The 24,248-nt window shown below is 39.9% G+C and overlaps 2 protein-coding genes across 4 annotated transcripts; both read left to right on the top strand.

Moving 5' to 3' along the window:
- Positions 1 to 11,136: 11,136 nt before the first annotated feature.
- Positions 11,137 to 12,871, top strand: LOC126801714 (nematode resistance protein-like HSPRO2). Its single transcript, XM_050529154.1, has one exon. It carries the CDS (start codon positions 11,240 to 11,242, stop codon positions 12,674 to 12,676), a length of 1,437 nt encoding a protein of 478 aa, XP_050385111.1. The 5' UTR covers positions 11,137 to 11,239; the 3' UTR covers positions 12,677 to 12,871.
- A 7,600-nt stretch (positions 12,872 to 20,471) lies between these two features.
- On the top strand, positions 20,472 to 23,640 carry LOC126802246 (uncharacterized). 3 transcript variants are annotated; one of them, XM_050529844.1, is made up of 3 exons: positions 20,472 to 20,831; positions 21,035 to 22,636; positions 23,145 to 23,640. In XM_050529844.1, the coding sequence occupies exons 2-3, from the start codon at positions 21,288 to 21,290 to the stop codon at positions 23,383 to 23,385; spliced, it is 1,590 nt and encodes a 529-aa protein (XP_050385801.1). In that variant the 5' UTR covers positions 20,472 to 20,831; positions 21,035 to 21,287; the 3' UTR covers positions 23,386 to 23,640. The 3 variants fall into 3 exon arrangements, with proteins under 3 accessions (XP_050385801.1, XP_050385802.1, XP_050385800.1); XM_050529845.1 differs by having other exon boundaries at positions 20,472 to 20,835; XM_050529843.1 differs by having other exon boundaries at positions 20,472 to 20,839.
- Positions 23,641 to 24,248: the final 608 nt, after the last annotated feature.

Genomic DNA, 24,248 nt, shown 5'->3' with positions numbered 1-24,248 from the left:
CATCCTTGAACTCTTCAAGAACTGCTGCTACCTCCTTGGGCATGTCATCTTGTGGCCTTGGCTCCTCGTCATCGAACTCACTAAGGATGGCCAAATAGCTTTCCTCTTCCCTCTTGATGCCTTTCTTGAATTGCAATGCCGACAAGACCTTGATGTCTTGCTTTGCTCCTCGGGTTGTTGGCACCACACACGACCTCTCGCCATCCATAATGCATAAGCTATTGGCGAATGGTACCGGGAATGCCTTGACTTGATCATGGAACTCCAACCCCAAGACTACCTTGTAGTCATCCATCGGTACTATCGAGAAGTCTAGGCTCCCACACCAAGCTCCCACGCTTGTCTTGACTCCTCGAGCTACTCCTTGTATGGGGCGGGCAGGTGAGTTAACCGCCTTGATGGAGCCCCCTCCATTGCTTGCCTTTAGTCCTAGCCTGCGTGCCTCCTCAATGGAAATGAAGTTGTGGGTTGCCCCCGTGTCGAGCATTGCCGTTGTTGGCTTCCCACCTATGATGATGTCCGTGAAGAGTAAACCTTTGGCTTGGACCTTGGGTGTAGAGCGGATTGCATTAAGCACCTGCAAAGACCCCAAGTGTGCACCTCCATTGCCACCCTCGGCTTCACTCTCGCCTTGATGACTTCCTAAGAGTGCGCTTAGTGCTCTCCTTTGTGGGCAATGCCTAGCCCAATGCGGACCATCGCATAGGAAGCACTTGTTGTCATTTGGCTTGTCCGAGCTCCGCATGTCCCTTGACTTGCCTTTATCCTTGAACCTTGCCGAGTAGCTCTCACGGCGGGGCTCCTCCTTGCGTTGGATTTTGTCTCCCCCACCTTTGGCATAGTTGCTCTTCTTCTCCTTTGGCTTGGTGGACTCTCTTGAACTTGAGAAATCAACTAAGCCTTCGGCCACGGCTATGGCGGTAGCAAGGTCTTGCACTCCACGTCGCCTAAGCTCCGTCTTGGCCCATGATTGGAGACCATCCATGAAATTGAAGAGAGCATCCTTGTCGGATAGGTCGGGAATCTCAAGCACCAAGTTAGTGAATTCCCTAACATAATCACAAATTGGCCCGGTGTGCTTGAGCCTTCGCAAGCGAGCTCTTGCCTCATCCTCGGCATTCTCGGGATAAAATTGCTTCTTGAGCTCTTTAACAAAGTCATCAAAGGTAGAGATGGTGCACATACCTCTTTCGACATCTCCTCGCCTTCTCCTCCACCACAACATGGCGGTGTCGGTGAGATAAAGAGTCACGGTCTTTATCTTGGCATCCTCCTCCATGATGCCTACGGCCCCAAAGTATTGATCTAGCCCCCATAAGAAGTTGCCTACTTCTCGAGCGTTGCGCATGCCTCCGAAGCTCCTTGGCTTTGGCACCTCGATCCGCTTGGCTTCCACATTGCTGCTGGTACTAGCCCCCGCAGCTAGTGCGCGCTTGCATAGGGCAAGGTCTGCCTGCATTGCCTCCATGCGTGCAGAATCTGCCTGCATCTCCTCCATGCGTGCAAGCATGCTATTGTGCTCCCTTTCTTGCACTTTACGCATCCGGGCGAGTTCCCCCATGAACTCCTCGCGAACCTTGTCAATCTCTCCCCGCAAGGACTCCTCTAGCTTGAGCATCATGCCCTTGATCGCAGTGTGGATTGCGGCGTCCTCCGCCTCCAAGTCTTCCACCTGGGCTCCCATGCCACTCACGCTCTCTTCCACTTGAGCTAGGCGTGAGTCGATTGCAGCTAACATGTCCTTCACTCGTTCCTTCTTTGGAACCGTCGGGTTGACAAGTTCTTCATGACCCTTCTCTTGCGTGTCGTCGGAAACACTACCAACAGGATTGCCATTCTTTGCCATTGTGTCGAGCTAGCCTCTTGATCGAACTTCGGCTCTGATACCAACTGTCACGAGCTTACTCTTTTGATATGCAACTCGTGCGGCCTTAGCAACTCCTTTATGCTAAGTCAGCCTTAAACTCGCAGACGCCCTGCTAGAACAATTGAAAGGCAAGAGAATATTTCGAAAGAGAACTTATATTGAACAAGAGAACTTACAAGTTTACTTGATAGCTTGCTTGCTAGATTGCTTGATGATCCAAATGAGAGGGGTGCCTTGCTATTTATAGGCCTCCTCATCCTACTTTACAAGTTCTAGATATTTCTAGGACTAAGTACATAGTAGAGAATTCTAGAGAACTCTCCATAAGTCTACATGACTCTACATGACTCTAGATGATCCTTGAGTATTCTAGAGAATTCTTGAGTAGTCTAGTTCTACTAGCCTCTCCAAGGTTCTAGAGATTTCCGGAAATGTCTCAAGGCTTCTTGAGACTTCCATCGTCTTCTAGGATCTTCTATGACCTTCTAAGTTGTTCCGCCATATTCCGGATCCGTCTAAAATGCTCAAGGTAAAATTTGGCTAAGTTTGGCGGGATGTGACAATAGGCTACAAGACTAAACTTAATTATTTCTCCACACTTCCAAGCTTTTAGACGTCTTCAGTTGTACAACTCGATCAGAGTGTTGACACCTTCCCATGCATGCCATGCTGTGTTTGCACAAAATCATGAGAATTGAGCGGTAATAGAAGGAAATGAAAGAATAATAATAAAAAAAAACCAAACATAAAAAATATTTTGTTGGATTGTTTTGTTGTTTCACATATAATGAACATAGCATGCACCTCTGGTTTAGCTTCTTTTTGGCCTCTGTCCAGAGAAGTCAAGACAAGTATAAGCGTTTTTAATATGGTGTAGCTCCCTGAGGACCTCCTCCATAGACATCCTATTCCTCGGTGATTCTTCTAATTTAGTTTGTTTTTGAGTTTTTCTGTGTTAAATAGGATGTAAATAAAGAAATTGGTGGTGATGACATATCTGAACTATAGAACCAAAAATCCAAAATGGATACAAACTGGGAGTGAAACTCCATTGTTGGGCTGGGCTCTCACAACTTGGTAACATTATGGGCTCTCTCGGGCTTAACTCTCAAGCTCTGAGAGTCTCAGGTAATGCTATTTGACAAATCTCAATTTATTACGTTCCCATTTTTGCTCTGTTTCAAAGCAACCTGCAGGACATTTCGGACTGGCACCTTGGCACTTTGAAGTTAACCCGCCGGTACGTAGAAACAACTAATGTACGTGTGATGCATAACTCAACGAGACTTGATGTCTCCTCTCGTCTCGATTGATCCCAGTTTTGCACCGAAGAATAAAACTCTGAACTGTTATTGATTTCCTAGCTATAGCTTCCCTAGTTTCTTCTCCGGTGACGGAACATTCCTACGAGGGTAATTTCTCGATTAGTACACATGACACTTTTGTTTTAACACAGAACTTAATTCCAAATTTCCAATAATGTATATGTCCATGTCACATATATATATATATGGAGAATTTTCAGGTGCGGACGTCTGTATCTTAGGTAAGGTACAGATTTGCCGATTCCGGCGACGGCAGGACGCAACGGCGGGGCGGACCAGCACAGCCGCACTCCACACCTCCCGGCGATCCCATGTGTGCCGGTCGGAGCTCCATCGGCTAACCACGGCGGCCGAAATCGCGAAAACGTCGGAATCTATCCATAAACGTGAGTTTTGCAGATTCTGGCCATCCTGAGTCGTCGATTGAGCTCCAATCGGTACAGACGGGATCGCCGGGAGGTAGGTAGTGTGGTTGTGCTGGTCTAACGCACCATTGCGGCCTACCGTCACCGGAATCGACGAATCTGCACGGTGTGGACGTACGCACGTGAAACGACTTGTATATATAATTATATATATACTGCTTTTTAGGTATGGACGTTTGTACGTGCGGATTCACCGATCATCCGTACGTGCGAATTCGTCGATTCTGGTGACAACGAGCCAGACCGGCACTACCCACTGCCTAGCGATCCAGTCTGTGCCGGCCAGAGCTCCATCGGTGAACCACGGCGGCCGGAATTTGCAAAAATCAAGTTTCTGGGAAGATTTCGGTGATTTCACATTCCGGCCACCGTGAGTCGCCGATGGAGCTCTAGTCGGCACAGACGAGACCGCCGGGAGGTGGGGAGTGTAGTTGTCGTGGTCCGCCGCGCTGTTGCGGCTCGCCATCGCCGAAATTGACGAATCTGTACCTTACATAAGGTACGGACGTCCGCACTTGATCACCGTCGTGTGTATATATATATATATACAGTCCATATCCAGAGTGAAGCTTCACTCTGAAATTACAAAATGAAGTTCCAATTTTGACACACTTTTCGGTCAAATTTTTTCACCATAAGCAATTTAATATTTAGGTATGTTATTCATGATCATCTCTATAAAGTTTCATCCAATTTGACAATGGTTTGAGCTTTCAAAATTGAGATTTACACAAACGGTTCACGTTGAACAGTTTTGATTTATTCATTGATTTAATCTAATTTCAATACCTTAACAAAGTCCGAATTATATGAAATTTTGTAGAGATGATCTTGAATAGCATACTTAAATATTGAATCGCTTATGGTGAAAATATTTGACCGAAAAGTGTGCCAAAATTGGAACTTCACTCTGTAATTTTAGAGTGAAGCTTCATTTTGAATAGAAACTGTATATATATAGCTTGGCGGGGCTTGTTTAGCTAGATAGTGAACTTTTGCTTTCATAAGATAAGGATGTAACTAGACATAGCTCGTTAATTTCTTTTACAACAGAATTGCAAATCAGAAGTCCTGAATTGCTTAAGGACGAGTTATGAGTCTGTCGGAGATGAAAAACCTAGCTAAATTGCAGGAGGTCAGCTCCTAATCCTCTAAAAAAACATGACATAAAATATGGTCGGGACTGTGCCTCATCATTTCCCTTATTTCGGCCCCCGTCGGTTCCCTCTTCCTCCGGCCGAATACCTTATTTTTATAACCCTTTGAGTCTTTGACTCTCAAAAGCTAGGCAAACCGATGGCAATCCCTCCCAGCACGTAATGTCTACCATTTCCCATTAAAACATGCATCATCGAGCTGTTAGAGACTTCGACATCATCAACATCTAAGGTGGTATGGTCTTTATCCTGCTTTATTTTTCTCTTCGATTTATCATGCAGCCACAACACGATTAGTTAATTATGGGTGGTGGGGTTTTTGATAAATACATTAGAAGTTATCTCACACAACAACTAATGTGCATGCCATGAAGTTTTTAATCTTATTTAGCATAAATAATTTGTTATTTTATGATGTTTACAAGTATCGTGCATGGGTCATGACGCAAGAATAGCGGATGTCGAAATGTTGAGCTAAACAAGAAGAAATCGTAACTAAACCGGCCAACGTTGTTGATCTCTATATTCTAACTTCTTCAATTAGACAAACTAATTGACTAATTGGCCTGAAAAATGGAAATAGACACTTGTGGAAAGGATTTAAGATGTGCAAGAGAGGATCGAGTTTGTGTTCTACACGGATTATAAAGTTATATATAGTACGTATTGTTTTTTTTTTCTCCTTTATTCTGGGATATTCTTTGGGATTGCTTCTAGTACTACCGCGCTAAAGAAGACAATTGATGGGGCAATTAACCAATATGTAAGAGGTAAGAGAAGTTTAATGGGTATATATATAGAGGGTACACTTTTGGAATTTATTAATTAGAGTGTGATGGAGATGTTTGAGAATGATCTCTTTTCCTTTGTATAGTGGTTTGATGGTAACCAAATTTTACGTGAATCTCATTTGTAAATACCAATGTTTTAAAGCCGCCTAGGCGGCAGCTTACCGTGTCATTTAATGTCAATTCAGCCATGCATGGCTGTCTGGAGATTAGCCGGTCTTAGGTGGTCTTAAGCAGTCATAGGTGGTTTTAGGCAGCACTAGTCAGTCAAGATTGTTCAATTTAAAAAAAAAAATTACAAACGCAATTAACTTTAAAACAGTGATTTCGGCATTAGGGCTTGAAACCGAAGGACTTAGGGAATGATTTAGAGAAGAAGAACTTGCGATTAAATCTTACTTTTGTTTTACAATTTAGCTTTTGTTCTAATACTATTGTATGAATTTTGGATTTAAGTTATATTGAGTTAAGACTATTTTGAAAATTGATATTGAGCATTATTATATATTTTTAATCATATAAAATATATGTATAAAATAAGTAAATATTTAATCATTTGAATCCGCCTAGGAGGTAGCTCTCCGCCCGATTGAATACCGCCTAGCGCTTTTTCAAACTTTAGTAAATACTATACGAGTGAAAAGTTAACAGGATTATAAATGTTCGAGTTTGAGACTTGTAATAACTTTATGAGTCAAAATTAACTGGATTATAATCGTTTGAGTTTAAGACTTGGTCTTTTCTTCATCAATCAACACTACAAAAAAACATTAGCAATAATCACATTCAAATGTGGCTCCTTCGTGGATGTTAACCATGTGGCCAACCCCCAAAATCTCACAAAACTCCAACATAGTTAACACCCACAAAAGAGCCACATTTGAATGTTCTTATTGCTAATATTTTTTGTATTGTAGATCTGAATAATTAGTTTAATGCCGGAACGAAAAAAGATGATGATAACAAGAACTTATATATTGTGTACGTATTCAAACGATAAGAGATTATCCAAACATGGCATGCGAGAACAAATACTTGTGTTTCCCAGCGTGGCATTTGTTGCGTGAATGCTTCATACATTGGATGCAGAGTTCTAACAATGAATTTCAGTGAATGTCTGTACTCATATGGTCATTTCTCTTCTGCGATCCTCTCCGATCTCCCACTAATCTCTATCACTTTCAGATCAAAGTAGATATAGTTCTATACAATAATACATAGCACATTCATTTCATTCGCGAATGGTAGTCAATTTATTTCTTTTAGAGTTGTCTATAATAGTAGTTTAGTGGCGATGGTATACTATAACTCAAGTCACAAAACGTGGACATGGGCAAACTGCTGGTACAAAATTCGTCGACCTAGTTAGCTTAATCTCCATCTCTGACATTTCTCTAGTTGACTACAATCAAGCCATCACAGAGTTGCCATCTGTACAATTTTCTCATCCTCAGACATCATTTTCATAACATTTTTGGTTCTGGTCAAGAATTTAAAATATATAATGCTAAGCTTAGCTAGATGCTTCCGAAACAGACGAGCTCTAATACATCGTAGCAGATTGAGATTCCGATTTATTCCTATCAGCAGAGGTAGAATAGAAAGCAACTGGATAGATCCGGAATTGTGGAAGGGAAGGAATTAATAATTATAGCCCCAATCTCTGCCTCAAAACATGCTTCCTTGCCAGGAAACCACTCCCAGCCCACAATTGACTTCTCTTCAAAAAGTCAAATAATGCAGCACACGTTCTTTGTCCCCAGTCATCTTTGCTCATTCATTCTCAAGAATAAAGAAAAGAAAAATTTAGTTGTTGAAATCCAGTAGAAAATCGCTCTATTTTGAATTTATCAAAATCCCCATTTGGAGGATATCCATTGACATGTTCTTGTAGGCTGGAACATGTTTTGTAGCAGCTAATGGCAGCTGCGTTATCCTTAGGAAATAAATTTCAGAGGACAAAAGACATTATCAATCCGGTTAGAAGCCCTTGGATTACCGAAGCGGTAAGTGAGGATTACCATTTGAGTTTGTATTATATTAGATTTAGGGTTTACATACAAGAGGCAAACTAGAAGTTAAATCATGTTAGAGCCCTTGGGTTACCGAAGTGGTATGAGTAAGTTAGTATTAAAAATTGAGTAAGAATTAAGACGTGTACTGGAGTTCTCAACGAGAAATTATGAGATCCTAATTCAGTTATGAACATATACAATAATAGCAACGTAATTTTGACATAAATTCTTATACTAGAACAATTACGCTATCATATTACGAGTGATTGCTTGCGGATGAGGCAATGTACGTATAACATTCAAATATATATCGACTCATCGATCCATCAATTACTACTCATATGTAGAAGCCCCCAGAATCGAAATCCTTTTGAAAACTAGGATCGCCAAACATCTGGCATTCTCTTTGTGTGCTTTGCTTTTTTTTATGCGTCGGCACCCATGCCAATACCATACGCGAGTATTTACGTCTAAGCCAACGAACCATTAACCAATCGATCACCATCTTTCCAACCGTACATGAAAACCCTAGTTAATTCCCCACGCGGCCGCATCAGAAATGGGCTCGGCAGGCACCGCCGGTGAACAGCGATCTACCCACGTCACCACGTGTGCCTTTCCGACATGTGAAGTGGATCAGAGTGGGTGGCGCACGTGACGGCCACGCCACGTGTCGGCTCTCAACATGTGGCTATTCTCCCCCGCGTGATTAGCTGGCAGAGTCGCAGAGTTGGAGGACACTAACGATATCGAGTCTCTCGACCAATCATGACTCGACACGAGTGGCGGAAGGAAATAATCGGTGGTAGTTTTGAAGCGGTAAACGCGGGAAACGATTAGGGGATTGAAGAAGAGGATGGAGCTGAGTAGTCACCAATGGAGCCAAAGTGAGGTGAAGGTTCGAACGGCGAAAGCCAACCTTTGGAAAATGGTGGTGGTGGAGGGAATGGGACAAGGACTAAAGGGAGGAGGGTTATCCAAAACCCAACGAAAAGAAATGGCTAGGGCTAGCTGTGCCCCTTATTTTGAACTTTGAATTGAATTTTTCCACTAGGGTTAGGATATTTTAGTCCACCATTCTGCTTGGCTTGTTTTTCCATTATGACTTCTTTAGTCTTTGCTCTTTCCATCGAAGTTTTACTGTATATGGATAGGGAATTTTTAGAAGCTATGTGGATTTATTGATATTGATATTTCAATGGGAATTTTTGTTAGAATTGGGACGAGAAGATGATTTTATGGCATTTTGAATACGTTAACAACAACCATCTATTGTATTACAACGAATTTCATATGATATCGGCTGGTGGATTATTATTTTTTTATATTTTGAATGGAGGACTAGTGCGGTTACCCTCAAGTTTTTATTAATGAAATTGTCGAATACAAAAAGAGACATGAAACATAAATCTCTGATTACAAAAACCTAACATAATATTAAAGATCCTTACAAACAAGTACAAGGCACAAACTAGCAAAGAGTACCGGCCGGTGGATCTATAATGTACATGATTAAATTGTGTATGCAACTCTATGTTGATATGTTTTCTTGAAGTGTAAAACTATGATTCTTGACTTTTATTACATCGATAATTGAGGATGGTCACCATGCACAATTGCACAAGTTAGTGATCAATCGTAATATAATTATATAACTCGTGTTACCTCATGATTAAATGATTAAATGAAGAAATAGTCAGACTGTAGAACACTAAACGTGACATTTCATGCATACTACTTACCGAAATTCTAGTAAGAATAGTCAGGCTATACTAGGAAAGAAGAACCTACATTTCGGACTCTGCAGTCAAGTAAATTATAAAAAGAGAAACAAAAAATTCCAATCAACTTGATGCATGCGGTATGCATATCAACTTGATGTATGCATGTACGAAATCATCTTACGACCAAAACTGATTTGCAATATCAATCACACTAGCTATATAGGCTCGAATAGATGATAAGATTGCCAAACAATAACAAACTTCTGAAGCCTAATCCAAATTAATCCCCTACTTTTGTATAACCCAATTGGCATTTTTGTCTTCAATCAATTCCTACGAGCTAGCCAGCACCCCGGTTTTAGGGTTTGTGGATTACTCTAGATCGAAAACTGGTTAACAGGCAACTTCGAACGCTATATCGAAACGCCATTATCTCAGATTTTCAATCCAATTCGAACATGGGTTAGTGCGTAATTAAAAACAAATAATAGTACTCATGTCACCTTTTTAACATTTTGACTAGCAGTTATTTGATAGACCACACTTTTTATTCTTCGAAGACAAAAGAAGAGAGAACCAAACGCCAATTTTGGAATGGACAAAACGTGCAGAAATACCAGGAAAAGGAACTATCCCAGGAACGAAGGAAGCTTCAAGAAAAACGTTTATCTGGAAATTGACCAGAAATTTTCAGGTACAAACCTACAACTACAACTATTGACGTGCTTAAGATATACTGTTATAAAACTTCATTATATATATTTATTTTCGATACAAAATGTAAATTAAATGGTTGAAAAAATTGCAGTCTATTTAAAATTGTTTCCACTATCTTGGGAACCTATGCATCTCTGGCTTTTTTATAAATTTATAATTAATATTCGTAAAATCTGTACGTTGTCCTTATTTAGTAGCTCAAATTGAGATTTCTATGAATTTACGACGATTATAACAGATTGTCCACATTTGTTTTCAACCTTTTTATCCTCTAAAATCCCTTGCAGATAAGTTGATGTATTCTTCTCACTACGTGATTACAGATAGGATCAGATTTCTCTGGGGTTTGATTACTTTTAGTTAAAAAAAATTAATGTCGGGTAATTTTACATGTTCAAAACTGTTTTCTCTTTATTAAAAAAAACTGCCATTAACTCAGTGTTTGAACAAATATAATTTGACCGGAGTGAATGCAAATTTCTCATACAATAAGACATATTGCACCTCTTACTTTCACTACAAATATTCACATGTAGAGTGTATATCGGTTGATGTCATTTCTGTGTTTAGTCATCTCACTAAACTTTTTTAGGGACCGATTACATACATCACGCTCGGTTAAGCTAACGAATCCAATGATCACTTTTAACATTTTGATGTACTAGTGTATTGACTGCGCACATACACGAGCTGGTAAAAAATAAACTTCCAGTTTTAAAACTACACTTTAATTCTGTGAATTAAATGGAATATTGATCAAAATTATGGATAAGATTACAAAGGGGATTTCGTTAGGTCCAAAATTATAGCCGGTGACAACTAAATAGTCCAAAGAAAGCTGTATGGTAGGTGCGCTTCATCGAACCAGACCTAACAATGTGACCAAGGTCCAACTTCTAAAATACGGTTCGTCGTATATTCCTCTCCCAAGAACAAATTCAAACATATAGCTCACATTACATCGTTACAGGTCGGTCGTTTGGTCATATGGATAAACTTCATGCCCCCTAATATATTAATTTAATTATTTTTATAAGGAAAACCGCGACTTCCAAATTTTGCTGCCCATTCCACACGCCTTTATATTTTGCGCTGCGCTATAAATACCTCTCCCATATCCATAACTCTCCTCAATCAACTCAAATTTTGACCTAAACAACACTAAAACAATTTCTCCTTCCTTTACATTTCAACATTTCAAAATCTCTTTCTCAGCTAAATATGGTTGATTTGGATTGGAAAGCAAAGATGGTCTCCTCAGATATACCCAGCAAATCTCCCAGACTCTCCAACAAGCTCAACCACCTCTCCATCCCCACCTCCTTCCGCGCCGCCCCAATCCAGCCCGATATCTCCGCCGCCTCGGACCAAGCCTGCTCCACCTACGAGCAATACCTCCGCCTCCCGGAGCTCCGCAAGCTCTGGTCCTCCACCGAGTTTCCCGCCTGGAAAAGCGAGCCCATTCTCAAGCCGGCTCTTCAAGCTTTGGAGATTTCTTTCCGCTTCGTCTCCACCGTCTTCTCCGACCCGCGGCCCTACGCCAACCGCAGAGAGTGGCGGCGCCGCCTTGAGACCCTTATAACAAGCCAGGTCGAGCTGATCGCTTTGCTCATCGAGGACGACGAGGAGGACAGCGAGACCCGCGGCTCGGCGCCGATCGTCGACTTGACGACCTCCGGCGGCCCGTTGGCCCGTGACGGGAGCTTCGCCGAGGTTTGGAAAGGCTCCGGCGAGAGCACTGTGGTGAGCCGCACCAGCGAGGCCAGTCTGCTGCCCCGGCTCGCTGCGTGGCGGAAGTCGGAGGCGGTAGCGCAGAAGATCCTTTACTCGATCGAGTGCGAGATGCGGAGCTGTCCGTACACTCTCGGCCTCGGGGAGCCGAACCTAGCCGGAAAACCCTGCCTGGATTACGACGCCGTTTGCAAACCGTCGGAGCTGCATTTACTGAAGAAAAGCCCCTACGATAGCCACATCGATAACCACGAGAACCAGGCAGTGTACACCACGCACCAGGTCCTAGAGTCGTGGGTGTTCGCCTGCCACGCGCTCTTAAACCGCGTGAACAACCGCGTGGAGGCCGCCGACTTCGAGAGCGCCTCCACTGACTGTTACCTAGTCGAGCGCGTCTGGAAGCTTCTCGCGGAAATCGAGGACCTCCACCTCCTGATGGACCCGGAGGACTTCCTCCGCCTCAAGAACCAGCTCAAAATCAAAACCGTCGACGACAGAGAGTCGTTTTGCTTCCGATCAAAAGGACTGGTCGAGATCACCAAGCTCTGTAAAGACTTAAAGCACAAGGTTCCGCAAGTGCTGGGGGTCGAGGTGGATCCGATGGGAGGGCCGAGGATCCAGGAGGCGGCGATGAGGCTGTACAAGAAGAAAACCGGGTCGGGTGAGATCCACCTGCTCCAGGCGATGCAGACGATCGAGTCGGCGGTGAAGAGGTTTTTCTTTGCGTACAAGCAAGTGTTGGTGGTGTTGATGGGGAGCTTGGAGGCGAAAGGGAACCGGGTCCTGGTGGGACCCGAGTCCGGCGACGCGCTGAGTCAGATTTTTCTGGAGCCGACGTATTTTCCGAGCTTGGACGCCGCGAAGACGTTCCTCGGTGACGGTTTGAGTCACGAGAATGTATCGGAGAGACGAACGGGGAGGTGGTAGGGGGGTTGACTGGGCTGGGTTGTGGAAGCCGGTTGACCAGGACATGTAGGATTATATATCATTCTAAAAAGGAAAAAGGAATTCTTTTTTACTTTTATTTTTGGATTTTACCTTCTCTACCTGGAATTTTTTGTTGATGTATGATGGAAAGCTTGTAAAATATTACAGTTATTTATGAAATATGATTTTTTCTAATCTAAAGGTTTTACTTTTACCATAAGCTAGATGGCGGACGAATGCAATGCATGCATGTTCATCCTAGATTCTTTGATGGCGGCTAAGCAAGAGAACAGATTCTTGGACAAAAGAAGCAAACACTACAAGGTCTACAAGTTTGAAATTCCAGTCTTGCTAAATCAGTCATGTGGTGGAGGATATTTCAAGTGATTCTTGAGCTTCAAAGTTGAACAAGTTCAAGGTTGGGAATCAGTAATTTTGAAAGGGGTAACAATCCAAATGATTGGACCTTCAACGTGAGCTGTAATGTATATATGCGAACCTTGAAGCTCCATAGTTAGGAGGACCCGAGTTACTTCATTTGAATGTGAGCGTCAAGATGCGACTATTATTGTGCATTGATGAATCCATAGTTAGAGGATTTCAGTGTCAATGAGACAATGAATCGATAGTTAGAGAACTTGAGCCAGTTTCAATTTACAGCCCTAGACTTGTTACTTCTCACCTAAAGGCTATCGGGTAACTTAATTTCGATCTTTTTGTTTACAATTTGTTTCCACTAAACCATTAGTAATGGCATGGGGTTATGATTTATGTTTACAAATTGAAACTTGAGTCAGTTTCAATTTGCTGCTGAAGTTACTGTACGTAGGATTCACGCTGCTCAATTCGTATATGATACCTCCAGTTGAAGCCATTCTTGCACCTTTAAAAAAAGCTGAGCAGAGGTGCTCGTCGATCTTGTCCTTAAATATATCATTGTGATCTTTTCAAGTGTTAACTGGCAAGAATGTACGATAATTTTATGGTGACTCGTAATTTTCAGTAATTATTCATGTTTTGGTGCTTACAGATTACAAAGCTTTAAGATGATAACAACAGCACTTCGGATCGCCTTATCAAATCGAAAGAAGCAGCTTTACTTGAGGCTGAGAGGACTGCACGGAAGTTGCCTTGGTTAAGGCCACCATGACAACTAGATGACCTTCAAAAAGAAAAACCAAAGCTGAGTGCGCACCATGATACATTAAGCCTTTTGCCTTATTAATATTGACTTAATTATCTGACTGATTATCAACAATTTGTTATGTGAAAGTATGTTGATCGCCATTTCAGGCTTTGAGTAATTTGTTCTTGATCGATCAAGAACAAATCATTTTAACTATGGAAGTAGCTGCTTGATCTCTCTGAACTTGCTCACAATAATCTTTTGGCTCGAAGTGTGACCTTCACCAAATATCAGCTGCAAATGAAATGATTAAAAATCTCTTGAAAAATATCGGGAATTCTACTGGTTCACAGACTGATAAGATGATGAAAACAAGTTAAATAAGTTGTCGACTTTGTTGCTAACTCTAAACAGAAGAGGGAAATATGTTATTGATCGATAATCTTTGTGTTTGTGACCTGAAAGATTTAATCAACCGCTTGGATATGATCGACAGCAGCTCAACAAGATGAATATGAATCTAAAGAAAGGAAAACAAGAATAAACAACTATACAAGTTACACCTCATGATAGCGTCCCTTCAACAAGTTATGCTTGAGCTATTGCCGGCGCTTGTTATTTTTCTCTCAGGGGAGATTCAGCTTCTTTCATCAGCTCATCTTGGTATTTTAGAGTTGTCATGACATTTGATAAATTCATCCGTGTAATATTATATGGTTCCAGAAAATGGATGAGGAACTGGACGAAAATGAAAAACGGATAGATGAGAGAACAAAGAAAGCAATAGCAGTTGCATTACCTCTTGCAAATGAAATTGTCTTTAAATTTTTCATTACAAATTCCTAATGCATTTGAGAATTGAGACCTAATTTGTGAGTTTATAAGGATCTGAGTCACTTCATCAATTGACAATTAGTTTTGAATGTAACTCCAGATCACTTTGTCATGGTATCAGAACGGATTACATATATGAAGCCCAAAAATAGTCACACACACTTCACCACCCAAGATGTTTTTCACGTGTATAACTTGAAAATTCGCCACACGTGCGGGGAGGGGGGGGGAGGTGCTGAGAATATACATTTCACTTTGGAAATTGAGACCGAACTTGTGGATTTATAAGGGTTTGAGCCACTTCATCCATTGTCAGTTAGTTTTAGATATAAACTCAAAATCACCTAATCATAAATAAATATGAAAATGGTTCCCAGTTGTGCAAATTTCCCATCCTCTCCAAAAGAGAATGTCCTAGTGAACTCAGGAAACAAGAGTGCTGAAATCACCAGATCGATGGATTAGGGCTCGTTATCGGGTCGGGCTCGGCCCGGTCTAGCCCATGAGTGGCGGCCCGTGCCTTAGTACATTTAAATAAGTGATGGGCCAAGCCGGGTATTTTCACATATATGAAGATCTAAGCTCGCCCACCTAAAACGGGTCTTACAGGCTTTTGCAGGCAGGGCCTTGTAGGTTTTTACGGACCGGGCATTACGGGCTTGTATTAGAAAAAAAAACATAATACTATAATTTAAGGGTTTGAAACAATAAAGAATTATTAGAAACATTCTAAAAAAAGTCACAAATAAATTCTAGTTTCAAAATATTGTCGATCGACACAAGTAGATGTGATCGATATATATATTTAGGGACCATGTAAAAATTTCATCTATTTTGAACATGGTTTAACCGTTCATACCTACGGTCAACAAAAAAATGTGTTTTGACATAATAAAACCTCATTAACCGGGACTTTACCAAGTAGGTTTCCTCGTTATGACCACGCACGATCGATGACAAAAATAGGTGATTTCAAATATATAAATAACTTTCCGCATTGGCATCTTGGTAATAAGTCTCCTCTTAGGACATATTAGTGTTGTTTTCTTCATAAGGGCGAAAGGTTTATTATAAAAAATAATATAAATGTTATGTTACATTAGTGGACACTTCGGCGATCGACAACTCCAGTTCGAAATATGGTCGATCAACACCAGCAGATGTGATTGGTATATATATTTAGGGAACCCGTAAAAATTTCGTCCGTTTTGGACATGGTTTGACCGTTCGTACCAATTGTCAACTAAAAAAAAGCATTTTGACATATTGAAACCCCATTGACCGGGGCTTTGCCATATGGATTTCTTCAGTGCGACCGCACACGATAGGTAACAAAAATTAGGTGATTTCAAATATGCAAACGGCTTTTGGCGTTCACATATTTGTAATAGGTTATCCCTTATTAGTGGTGTTTTCGATTTACCAAAAGTTCTGACTGTCAACCGAGATTCGAATTTGATGAAATTTTTACATGGTCACTAAATATATATACCGATCACATCGGTTGGTGTGGATCGTTCTTGAGAAGTTTCCTTCTTATAGTCGCTTCATAATGCGATAGTTTTGGAACCCATTTTGTTGCTAAAAGATCATTTAAAAATCACACTGAGATAGTGTCAAACATGGACTCAGAAAACTCTGAGCCAGGAGAAACACTCAATTTTCTTGAAAATGAATCAGATTCACTAGAACTAGAATGCTCAGATGGAGAAGAGGAATATATCAGAGAGCATAATATGAAGGTATATGCTAATAGAGTTGAGCAAAAGAAGGTGCCGAATGTTGCGGAAATAGAGAATTTTGATAAAACCAGTAATCAGCAAAGATCCTCAACTATACTGGGACAATGATCCAATATATTGGCAGCTTAAGATGCATGATGTCAACGCCATCTGCCATGTCAAAGCCATCCCTCATTATAAAGATGAAGATAGGAAAGAGATGGAAAGTCAGATTCAAGAACTACTTGAGAAAAGGTTAATCAGACATTTAAACAGTCTGGATCATGCTCCAGCTTTTCTAGTAAGAAACCATGCGATACAGGTTAGGGGGAAAAGCTATAATGGTTATTGATTACAAATATGTTAACAAAAAGACCGTAAAAGATGGTTATTAGATAGCTCAAGTAAGGGTCCTTATAAATCGTCTCAAATGAGCAAAAAATTTCTCCAAGTATGATGCTAAATCAGGATTTTGGCAAGTAAAAATGCATCCATATTCCATAACCCTAACGGCTTTTGGAACACCACAAGGGCATTACGAATGGCTAGTTATGTTGTTTGGTCTCAAGCAAGCTCCTTCTATTTTCCAAAGGAAGATGGACAACATTTTTAAGCCATATTCAGAATTCTGCATAGTTTATGTAGATGATATCTTAGTCTTCTCAAGAACTATAAATGAACATCTGAAGCACCTGGAGCAGGTATGTAAGCTTATTGTCCATAAATGAATCATTTTGGGACAAAAGAAGATACATCTGGTCAAATGAGAGATCGACTTTTTGGGTATTCATGTTAAAGATGGAGAGATTCGTCTCCAATAACACATTGTTAAGAAAATCAGCCAATTCGAGGATCAAATCCCTGATGCCAAGTCATTGCAAAGATTTTTAAGGGTTGTCAACTTTGCCAGAGACTTTATACCTCCACTAAGTGGTCTTACTACTTTACTCTCACCAAAAACCAATTCCAAAAAAAAAAAATGGTGTTTCACGGAGGATGACAGTAATACTGTCAAAAAGATCAAGGAGTTAACCCAAAGTCTACCCCCATTACAATTGCCAAAAGAAAGAGACTTAATCATTTTGCAGACAGATGCAAATGATTATTATTGGGCAGGAGTAGTTTTGGCCATGACCTCGGATACCAATCAAGAAAAGATCTGCAAATTCATATCATGAAAGTTTAATGCGGCGGAATTAAACTATTTCACTGGGGATAAAGATGTGTTGGCTCTAATCAAGAGCATCAAAGGCGCTGAAGCATTCCTAGAAAACAAATTTATAGTTAGAACTGACAATAAAAGAGTTAAAAATTTAAAAAACTACAAATTAATTGATGCAGCAGATAGAGGAAGGGTATTAAGATGACAAATGTTTTTATTCCAATATGAATATGATGTGGAAATGATTGCAGGTAACAAGAACTTCTTGTCAGACGCTCTTACTAGAGAAATGTCAACATTCATAAGAGAAGATGGAGATGAAGATGAAAGGCGAAATCCTAGGAGCAGGAAATCAAAACCACCTAGTCTTTGGAACAAATACAAAAAAATGAGACAAGATTGTTGGACCCCTACATGATGGACCAGGTTACCAATTCATTGTGTTTTATGATGCAGCGGCATCGGCTCCGGCCAAAACTGAAGATAGGGTTCAACCAGGGGGTTGGGATCAAGAATAGCTCGGAAAAGAATATTTGTTATGTCCAAAGGATACAACCTTAACTGATCAGTCTCAGGGTAAAAGACCGACTAGCCCGTCTCAAACGACAGACAGTAAAGACTTATCAAGTCCGTTGAAGGCTGCTGCTTTACCAAAAAGCAGAATAGCCCATTTTAAGGGAAAAATGGTTGAAGTCACTGGTAAAAAAAATATTCATGACTATCCTTTGAAGATATTTACAGAACCAGTATTCAAAACGGAGAAGCTATTGGCTTTGAAGCATAAGATTGTTATGGATAATATCCTACAAGCTTTCTATGAAGAAGACGAAGAACATATGTTGAAAAGTCTCAATGTCTTGATAGAGGAATTGTATGGAGTCCATGCAAAAGAAAAAGAAAAGGAAAAAGAAAATTCGAAGGAAAGAGGTGCAATGATCAAGTATATGGAAGGTCCTGAAAGTGCGCGAGTTCCTATTTCAGCCCTAAAGAAATTAGCCTGGTGGGAATTTCACTATAAAATCGGAGACTGTAAAATACTTCCTTGAACCTTGACAATAGTTTCTGGCCCATATTATGTGAGATATCTTGTAAATGTTCAAGCCGAACACCCTCAAAAGCAGAAGCTATGGCTCATTGAGAATGTATTTGTGCACAATCTTTGGACTAAGTCAAACGAGAACCTAGAGGGTTTTCCAGAAATCATAACTCAGGCAGTAAAGAATATTCGTCCATATGGATTCATCTTGAGACTGAAATTCATTTCTACCCCTCTAGAATGGGAAGTGGTGGATGGACGCAAAAGTTACATTTCTCCATATAACTATGTGAGAATTATTCAGGGTCTGATCAAGAGTTCAAAAGGTTCAAGGAAAAATGGTAATCCCAACAATAGCATTTCGTGGATGAAAACCATGGCCATAATGTACATCAAAAACATGGTTCAAAGAGATTATGAGTCTAGTCTTTTAGCTAATAGAGAAAAAATTATAATCACATGCTACAATCACCCTCCACCAGATGCTTGTGATTTCCTCTCTGCCATCATGAGAAATGAAATATATGGAACTCCAGAGACAACTACATGGCTAAAAAAGGTAGATAAAGAAAAAAGAATACATAATCCCTTATCATTTTCCCTATGACTCAGATCTGGATGAAAAAGAAGACAGAGAGCAAGAAAGTGACCATAAAGGCCAAGATTCTTTTGGCAGATTATGACTGTGCAGATGAAGAAAACTACAATGTCATAAACATGATGGAAAAGTAAGGTGCCGACACATCCAAACAAGGAATGTGAAGCTGGCGACACATTCAAACAATAAAAACGTCTCTTTCTGCTGAGCTGCCGACGTATCCAAACAAGGAACATGAAGCTGCCGACACATCTAAACAATAAAAACGTCTATTTTTGCTTTTGTAAAATAGTTTGTCGACGCATATGGACAACCAGCTTTAAAAAATGAGAAGATTATTTGTCGTCCATTTTCGAAAGCAAGTTTGGTTTGATGCTTAGAGTCTGAGCTCTATATAAGGATGAGGAACTTCTTTGGGACATAGGAAGTTGATAGGAAGAAAAATCATAAGACTTTAGCATAAGTTTTTTAAAAAAGGGTGTCGTTCTACTAACAGTTTTTAGAGTAAAAGAGATAGTTTGAGTGAGAGTGTGCTTAATAATTGTGTAAAATATCTTATGCTGTATAAATCTGGTGTGGAGTACATTTTTCAAGTAAGTTTGTATTTTAATTATGAGTAGCTAAACACTTGTAACTGTTTACCTAAGAGGAATGCTCTGAGTTTTATATTTGTATTTATGTTGAATAAATAAATTTTATTTGGTACCCTAAAATCCGTCGCAAAAAATATTTAATTTTATTTATATTTTTTTAATGATTGCATATGAGTATTAAAAAATTTCATCGATGTTTATTCTGCTTTATTAAAACTCAATTGTTTGCTCTCTAGAACAACAATGATTCTGCCAGAAAGTAACCGTTTAGACAAGGAAATCGATTAGGTGAAATTAATTGGCATGTTGAAAGTTAGTTCCTAGAAAAACAAAGATATGTTCATAATAAAGTAGTAATAATTTTTTACTATCTAGTTTTTACATTTTATCATTTTACATTTACTGTGTACGAATACTGTTCATCACTATTCACTACTGTTCATATGTGTTGTTCACTACCGTTCATAGTCACTATTTATATTGTTTATATTCACTATTCACGGTGCATCGTATGTAGCACTTTATTATAGAATTTTCCCAATTTTACTACTTATTTATTAGATGATCAAATGTCATCTGTTTAATGGAGCAACGTGTAGGGTGACTCAAAACCACCTACTAATCGTATCAACTATAAAGGGGCAAAGACGCTTCTTTAGTTGCAGGCATGTGACCCGGCATAGTCCAAAACCCTGTATACTCAGTCATATTGCAATCAGATACATAACATAAAGATCTGTAATTTCTCATCTTTTTGCATAATAAGCAATCCTAAAAAACAGGGTGCTTCAAATTTAACAAAGAAATATTAAGCTCGTTAGCTTTCATTCACTTAACTCCGAGAATTTCGACCTTTGTATGGCCATTAAGTTGTTAACTTTCTTAGCAGAAAGGAAGGCTCTAAAAAAGTTTGTATTTATTTTATCTCATCAGACTTTCTCAATTCACACAGAAATTAACAAAGCTCCTATCTGCAACTGAAGTCTCCTCCTCCATGTTAGAGGAATTTTCGACGAAAAATGGTGGTGGGAAGCCATTCCAGCCAAGCTGAAGATCATCTGGGTTGCCCTGCAATCATCTACTATGTAAGTATGTATGTATTCTCCAATTGCACCTTGATATTTTTCATTTTGGATCATGGGTTTTCCATTTCAATGGTTTTAGAGTTTTGATTGGGATGCGGGTTTGTTCTAAATGCATGGAGTCGGTGGAATAGTTTGATGTATACTAGAATTTTCCGAATAGTTTTGACTAAATGCATGTTTGCTTTGCCTTTTGCTCAATACAGGTTGGATTAAATGAAAGCATAAGCGACCCCAACTTGTTTATCAAGAAGAGAAAACGACTCCTAGAGCTAAGTTAGAGACTTTTTGGCGGTGGATCCAAATCTTGATTCCAAATCGAGGAAGTGTTCCTCATGATTAGGCTTTTTCTCTATTGCACGCTTTAAAGTTTCAATCTTTTCTTCAGTTTCAGTGTTTTTGTGAATCTGGGTAGTGTTTGTTTGAGGTAATTCTCGATTTCTCTGTGTTGAACCAATCATGGGATCGGGGTTTGTTGCTTCTGGGACTTGGCAAAGCATACATATTCCAATTTCTCGTTCAGTTTATTGTGCTTCTTCTAGTTCAAAGCCATCGTGTTTGGCTTCTTTGTCTTCATTGGCAAAGCATAATGGAAGAAGTGGAGGCTTGGGGAAGGGTTTAGTTCATAGTTCGGTGTTGTCAGGGTCGAGTAAGTTAAAAGGTTCTAGCTTGAAGCAAGCTTGTACTGCTAATTTTGAGGAGTTTTGCTATGATGACATGTCTGATCAGGTTGAGGAATTGTCTCGGAAGTTGGATGTTGGTAGTCGTTATGACGAATATCAAGAGGGGAATACATCTTGGGCTATGTCGAAAGTTTCGAGGTCTAGGTGGTTGGCAAGAGAAAAGAGGAAAGATGGTGTTCTTTCAATGCAGTTTTCGAGGTTAAAGCTTAATGCTTTAGAGCAATCTCTGCTTGGGATTCATCCTGAGCCACCAGACTGGCCAGAGAGAAGTGAAATTCTTCTAGCAGACATTGCACGGAAGGCAAACAGCCTCGAATTTCCTACGTCTCTAAGGTTGTTGAAGAAGAAGCATCAACAATGGGAGGAGAGTTCCAGACAAGTAGGGGAGTACACTGCTTTTAGCTCTGTGAGCAAGGCCTTTTCGTCCATGGTATTTATCATCCATGAGCTTCATAGCTATGCTTTAAGTATAGGGGGATGTCTATACTGTGAAGACTTTAAGGAAATTATATCAAAGGTGCAGAGTGAAATGAACTCTTCATTCGTCTGGTTGTTTCAGCAGGTCTTTGCAAGGTCACCAACTCTCGTGCTGTATGTGATGATCTTATTGGCGAATTTCATGGTTTATTCAATGAATGGTAAGAATTCTGTTATTTCAGATACTACTCCTATGCCTGATGTGGCCTGGACTTTGGGTAAGTTTCTGCAAGAACCGCTGGAACCATCCATATGGTTTTATGACGGGGACGATGATCCTTGTGAGGAAGGCGAAGTAAGCCCAAGTGAGAGTGAAAATAAGGATGGGGCTGGCCTTAAGTTGTTCAAGTTTCCTACTGAAAAGATATCTGATGTTTCGTCGTTGAATGACGAGGAGTTGAACTTGTGGAACTCAGTCCTGGAAAAAGCTTCTAATATGCAGGCAGAATTGAGGTCTCCTCATCTTGACCATGAGACCGTGAAAAACTTTGTGTCACCTGTAACTGTGAATCTCGAATCAGATGATTATGACTGCTACTCTAAGACAGATATTTTGTACCAGATGAGCTTAGCTCGGGAGCCAGATAATACACTTTTACTGTCAAACTATGCACAATTCCTCTACCTCGTGGCTCATGATAATAACAGGTAAATTAACAAATTATCTGTTTCAACTTACTAGTTTCTTTTATTTTTGTTGATGCTTGCTTATCTAAACTGAACTTGATTCTGAGGAAAATACCATATTGGTGAAAGTGAACTAATTGTTGCATATATATCAGAAGTGTCTTAATGTCCATGCATACAACTTCTTATTTGTTAGGTTGGACCAGGAAAGAACTGATAGATATTCATAAAGACAATGTACGATTGGATAATTTGTATTTTGCTGCATGTTTCTGCTTTGACAATATTTAAATATGGTGGGATTGGGTATGAGACTTTTGTAGATTTTGCTGCTCTGATTGAGATGGCTCCAGGAATTCAAGTGCCGTACAAACTTCATCTTTGTATTATTTAAGATACATGATTTCTGAGTCATAGTGTTACAATCTCATTTCTAAAAACAAAAACAAAAACAAAAAAAGGTGTTACTAACTCAATTTATGTCCGAGTCATGACTGATGTGATTCATGTGATCTATTTTGTTATGCAGAGCGGAGGAATGCTTTAGGCGAGCAGTGCAGGCTGAGAAACCTGATGCCGAGGCTTTGAGCCTGTATGCAGACTTCTTGTGGTATGTGCGGAACGACATTTGGGCTGCAGAAGAGAAATACCTGCAATCACTGGCAGCTGAGCCCTCGAACCCCTATTACGCCTCGAGGTATGCCTGTTTCCTTTGGCGTACTGGGGGCACTGACACTTGCTACCCTCTTGAATCCTATGATAAAGTTTAGTAATTAGCAACTAAAGATACTGGGCTGTATATGTTCCTGGTGCTTTATTACTCACAAAATCTAGTAATGAGCTGCCGCACTAAATAGATTAGTTATCAATACCAGAGTAATTCCACTGAGGAAATAAAAATCTTTCTCGTTGGAGACCAGATTAATTGCAAAATTAGTTAATCCAGTTTCATGACCTCAGTCAATCCAGAATTAGCTTGTCCAATTTTGTACACCAGGTTGATCATAATAAGAAATGAGTTTAGCATTAAGTTTTTTTTACTGGAATTTACACTTATCCCTATGGATTCGGAATGAAAATGAATTATGCTTGTTCACAAACATATCGTTTTCAATTGGATATACAGTATGTTGGTGAACAAGCATAATTCACTTTCATCTATAAATCGTTTTACCTACAGATTCGGAATGAAAGTGAGAATTATGCTTGTTCACCAACATATAGTTTACAATTGGATATACAGTATGTTGGTGAACAAGCATAATTCACACTCATTTATGTTTCATTTCCCCTACAGTAATCAATTGGACAATGTGATTAGAATTAATGGATTAAGCCACAAAGTTGCATTATTGTCTAATGTAAGTACTGACTAATGATACAATAGTCAATTGTGCCTACAGCAGACTTGTTCCGAGGTCTAACATTGTTGATCTGGAATTCTATTGAGAAGTAAACTAAGATATGGTCCCTTAACATAAACGATCAGTAAGTTCACAAAATATGACTAAGACAATGACTAATAGCTGATGCATATTATGAGTTTGGTTCCTAAACAGATCAGTCCGAGGTACTCTTTGTATTTCATATTTTCATATAGAACTGTTACATTTAGGCATAAATGCCAATTTGC

The sequence above is a fragment of the Argentina anserina genome, chromosome 7 (genome assembly GCF_933775445.1).
Source record: "Argentina anserina chromosome 7, drPotAnse1.1, whole genome shotgun sequence".
NCBI lineage: Eukaryota > Viridiplantae > Streptophyta > Magnoliopsida > Rosales > Rosaceae > Argentina > Argentina anserina.
The sequence above is the reverse complement of the archived record's forward strand: the minus strand, read 5'-3'. Positions and strand labels throughout refer to the sequence as shown.